At 46.0% G+C, this 4,346-nt stretch overlaps 1 protein-coding gene across 1 annotated transcript; it reads right to left on the reverse strand.

Annotated features, from left to right (window-relative positions):
• Positions 1 to 421: 421 nt before the first annotated feature.
• LOC129333557 (cytochrome c oxidase subunit 6C) lies at positions 422 to 3,468 on the reverse strand. Its single transcript, XM_054985302.1, has 4 exons — positions 3,343 to 3,468; positions 1,776 to 1,904; positions 1,402 to 1,541; positions 422 to 537 (listed from the first exon to the last, which is right to left on the reverse strand). Exons 2-3 carry the CDS (start codon positions 1,887 to 1,889, stop codon positions 1,416 to 1,418), a joined length of 240 nt encoding a protein of 79 aa, XP_054841277.1. The 5' UTR covers positions 1,890 to 1,904; positions 3,343 to 3,468; the 3' UTR covers positions 422 to 537; positions 1,402 to 1,415.
• Positions 3,469 to 4,346: the final 878 nt, after the last annotated feature.

Raw genomic sequence — 4,346 nt, forward strand, 5'->3', positions numbered from 1 at the left:
CTTGTGAAGAAGCTATTTGTCCAGCTCCTAGAATTTCTAAAATTAGCCCTCACAATCACCTCTCAGCACAGCTTTGCTCACTTCTTGCCTGGCTTTTATAACGGTCAGATGTGAGACAAATCAGGCTGACTCAAGAGAAGAATTTTGTTCTCAACCTGCCTGCCTAGCCTTACTGGAGGAAAACAAATCTTGAAGAAATTGTACTCAGAGTATTCCTTCTCTCTCTTGTCAAGTTCCAATAGTTCATTCCCCAAGTTTTTTTTAAAAAAATAAAGCTTAGAAAGGACAGACAAGCTGAGGGATCTCCATCTCTGGTACCTGCAAGACCTGGCACAACAGCATTATAGCATAAGTGCTACTCCTTCCCCATGTACTCCTAAAACACTGCTCTGTCACCAATAAAAACAGTCAAAGCATCATCTGACATAAGTACTTCATTTAATGAACAAGACTGTAGTACGAACAGCACTGAAGTGGCCCAAAGGTTTAGTTCATAGAAACAGCAATGTTCAGTTTCAGGTTGCTAAAGAAGAGGATCTGAAAAGAAAAATAGGAATTATAAAACCAGAAATCTTGCATACTCCGAACACACAAATGTTTGCATTTAAACCAAGCAAGAGGATGCTTCTCCAAGATAAGCGAGTAATTTACGCAATGCACAAAGACCTTTTCCTAGGAGCCTACATACTACAGATGAACAAACAGAAGAGATGAACATGAATGCCACTGCATGCACAATAAACACAGTACCATAAAGGTCAAAAAAGGAGTAGACCTCACACTTTGGACCTTTGAAATGAATCGAAAACAGCAAGCAAAGCATACATGTTCTGACTATTAAAGCAGCCAAAGAAAAGCAGCCAAGATTGGTAAAAGGAAGTGGTCAGGAAGAAAGGAGAGATGGCCAGAGAGTAATATGCCCTCAAAAGTAAAAGCCTTTGGCAAGATGTATTCAAAAATAAAACGTAGGTGTAAAAGCCACAGGACAATATGACAGTAAGGTTGTTAGATATATGCACATAGCCAAACAGATAACCCACATTGGTTACTAGCGGCACAGTTTCAAAAATGATTGCCTTCACAGTTGGTTGTTATTGTGACTTCTGAGCTACAGCCTTGCTATTCCCCTTACTTCAGTGCAGCACACTAACTCCCTTTATTACTTGAACTATTTCTTCGCACAGTTCTCCAGTGCAAGTGCAGTACTGTACGGAACCAGCAGCACATTAAGTATGGCTTCAGAACCACAGTATTTTATACTCTGCTGCATCCTCAAATATTACCAGTCATTTAGAATTCTGCTAGACAAGAAAGAATATTTGAAAAACAGCTGTCATGGTGTCCTTAAGAACACTATGCAGCTAACCTATATTCCCTGTGAAGTCAGGCTTCAAAACCTACCTGGAGATGCTGGCTTATGATCCTTTGGGTGGTACACTTTCAAACACACCTGCATCTCTCATGGCCTCAAACTGCTTCATGGCATCATAGTTCTTATAGAACTCTGCATATGCTCGCTTCCTGGGTTCAGTCACACCAAACTGAAATAAAAGAGATGACTGAAGGCACTGAAGGAGAAACAATTTAAAAGTTAACACTGGTGAAATGAAGATTTTTAAAAAAGGTTCTTTAGGCTAATTTCAGCAAAGAAATATTACACAAATATGTATAATCTAAACTAGATAGTGGCTGGAGGACTATCTTAGTTTTGTTTTTTGTGTTTTTGCTTACAGAATACAGCATTGTTTGAAACAAGCCTGTCACCAAAATCTGACCTTGTACAAAGATGCACATCCGAAGGAAATAATAAACGCTATAATCATGTGTTTTCTCAGACGGCTGGCCAAGAGGCCTCGCATCTGTGGTTTGACCAACAAAGCAGATGACATGGTTGATGACTTCCCCTAAAAGAGCAAAGGAAAGACAAACAAACCTTACTATAACAGCAGCCTCATGAATTAAGAAAAGCTACAATAACAAAATTTGATATTGATGGTTGTTGTGGGTTTTCCGGGCTGTATTGCCGTGGTCTTGGCATTGTAGTTCCTGACGTTTCACCAGCAGCTGTGGCTGGCATCTTCAGAGGTGTAGCTACACCTCTGAAGATGCCAGCCACAGCTGCTGGTGAAACGTCAGGAACTACAATGCCAAGACCACGGCAATACAAACTGGAAAACCCACAACAACCATCGTTCTCCGGCCGTGAAAGCCTTCGACAATACATAAAATTTGATATTATTCAATTCACTAAGCTCCTATCAAGCTACACTCACTTCATAGAACAGCAACATTTATACATCTGCCCCCTTTCTGTTCTTCCAAACAGCACCACAATGAACAAAAAGCAGGATATCAGTGAAAGGATTCAGGCCACAAGTCTTGAAAACGAACTCTGCCTGAAACCCTGGAGAGTCCCTTCAAGTAATAACAGATAGTGCTGAGCTAGACAGAGCAATGGGCATACATACTGTAAGGAAGGCTTCCACATCTACCGTACAAGCATAGTATTTTTTATTATAAGTCAAATATTTGGATGGCATATGCCGCCGCCACCACCCCAGTCAAATGGACAGCCTTCATGTACACTTCAAAAGAGCCAGGCTGTTTCACAAGCACATCAACACCACAAAAAATTGTGCTCACTTATGCCACAGAGCCCTTCAATAAAAAGTCCTGGGAAGGCAGGCCTGACAGAGGGGGGCCAGGAGGCCGGACAAGAACCCTTTCAGGCTGACTGGGGTAGTCGCGTTTGTCTGCCCGCAACAAAATAAAGCAGAAGCCCGGCGGCACCTGAAGGACGAGTAACACGTATTCCGGTACGGGCTTTCGCAGGAAGCAGCGGGCTTCAGAGGCAAGCGCCGCCCGCGGAAGCTCATACGGGAGAAAACGGCGTTCGTTTTTAAGGGGTCGCTGGACTTCCTCCCACTACCTAACAAGCAGGTAACAGGCCCGGGCGCCCGCTCGCTGGGCACTTCCGGCATCATGCGGCATGGAGGACTTTCACCATAGAGCTGCCATGGAGAGAGAGTCCACAGCCACTCTGTAGGCACAGAGAGAACCCGGCTAAGCTCTAGCCCTATCTCACCCGCCTCGAGTGACCTTGGGACCAATCATCCGGAGGCCCAGACTTCGCTCAGCCCCTAGGCCAGCCACTCTCTCCGGCACCTACCAGCTCGGTACCCACCACTGCTCACCTCTCTCCTTCCTTCCTTCCCTCCCTCCCTCCCAGGGGCGAATAACGGTCACTCGCAGGTCACAAGGCAGCGCGCCCGCGCGCGACCTTCTTGGAACGCAGCAAAGGGAGAATGCGCGGGAGGACGCGACAAGTTCGCGGGAACTCACCTCACAGAGGCAAACGCCGAGACACTCAACAGAAGCTGGCGTTGTCCTTCCTCCCTTTTCACCTTTCAGGGCTGCGCATGCGCGATCGCTCAGCAAGGCATCCACTCAGCTACGGCGAGGCGCTCGGCTCATATCAGATTGAGCGCGGCATCGGGCGTAAAGCGAAACGGGCCTCTTAAGAGAGTTGGCGCATGCTCAGAGAGACCGGCCTCAGCCGTCAAAGCATCGGGTCGTTGTCTATTGAAGAGCGAAGGCCAGGCTGGTTCTGGCGTACTGCTGAGCGAAAAAATGGAAAGCGACCCGCAGGTCCTCTTGATCGGAGGCGGCGCGTGCTTTTTCAACACACAAAATAATCATCTGGGTCGTGTGGACGGCCCGTCATAGTTGTGTATTTGCTAATCGCGTAAAGAAACGGAGGCGGGAGAGCAAGCCTCTGGAAGCGCTTCCTTCTAAGTCATGATTTCCGCTGGGATGAAGGGGCGGTACTTTGCACCTGCTTAGTGGCACCTTTATTTACGCCAGCACAGAGCTAGCCTGTGAGGCATGAAATTGGAATTACTTAGGAAGCGGAGACAGTTTTACTTGTTTGCAGGATCATTTATTTATTTACACTTGTGGTCAAGTAATTCAAAATTGTGCCCACAGACTGACGAAAACTGACTAGAAGAAAACTGACTCAAATTAATGTATTGTCGAAGGCTTGTAGTCAGGAACTACAATGCCAAGACCACGGCAATACAGCCCGGAAAAACCCACAACAACCATCGTTCTCCGGCCGTGAAAGGTGACACTGAGAGATCTCTGTCTTTTGGTGCTACACCTCTGAAGATGCCAGCCACAGCTGCTGGCGAAACGTCAGGAACTACAATGCCAAGACCACGGCAATACAGCCCGGAAAACCCACAACAACCATGACTCAAATTAGTCAGTTTTCTTCCAGTCAGTTTTCTTCATTGTCTAATTGTGCCTACAATTTTGACTAATTGGCTAATAAGGCATCTTAT

The sequence above is a fragment of the Eublepharis macularius genome, chromosome 7, assembly GCF_028583425.1.
Source record: "Eublepharis macularius isolate TG4126 chromosome 7, MPM_Emac_v1.0, whole genome shotgun sequence".
In the NCBI taxonomy this organism is placed as follows: Eukaryota; Metazoa; Chordata; class Lepidosauria; order Squamata; family Eublepharidae; genus Eublepharis; species Eublepharis macularius.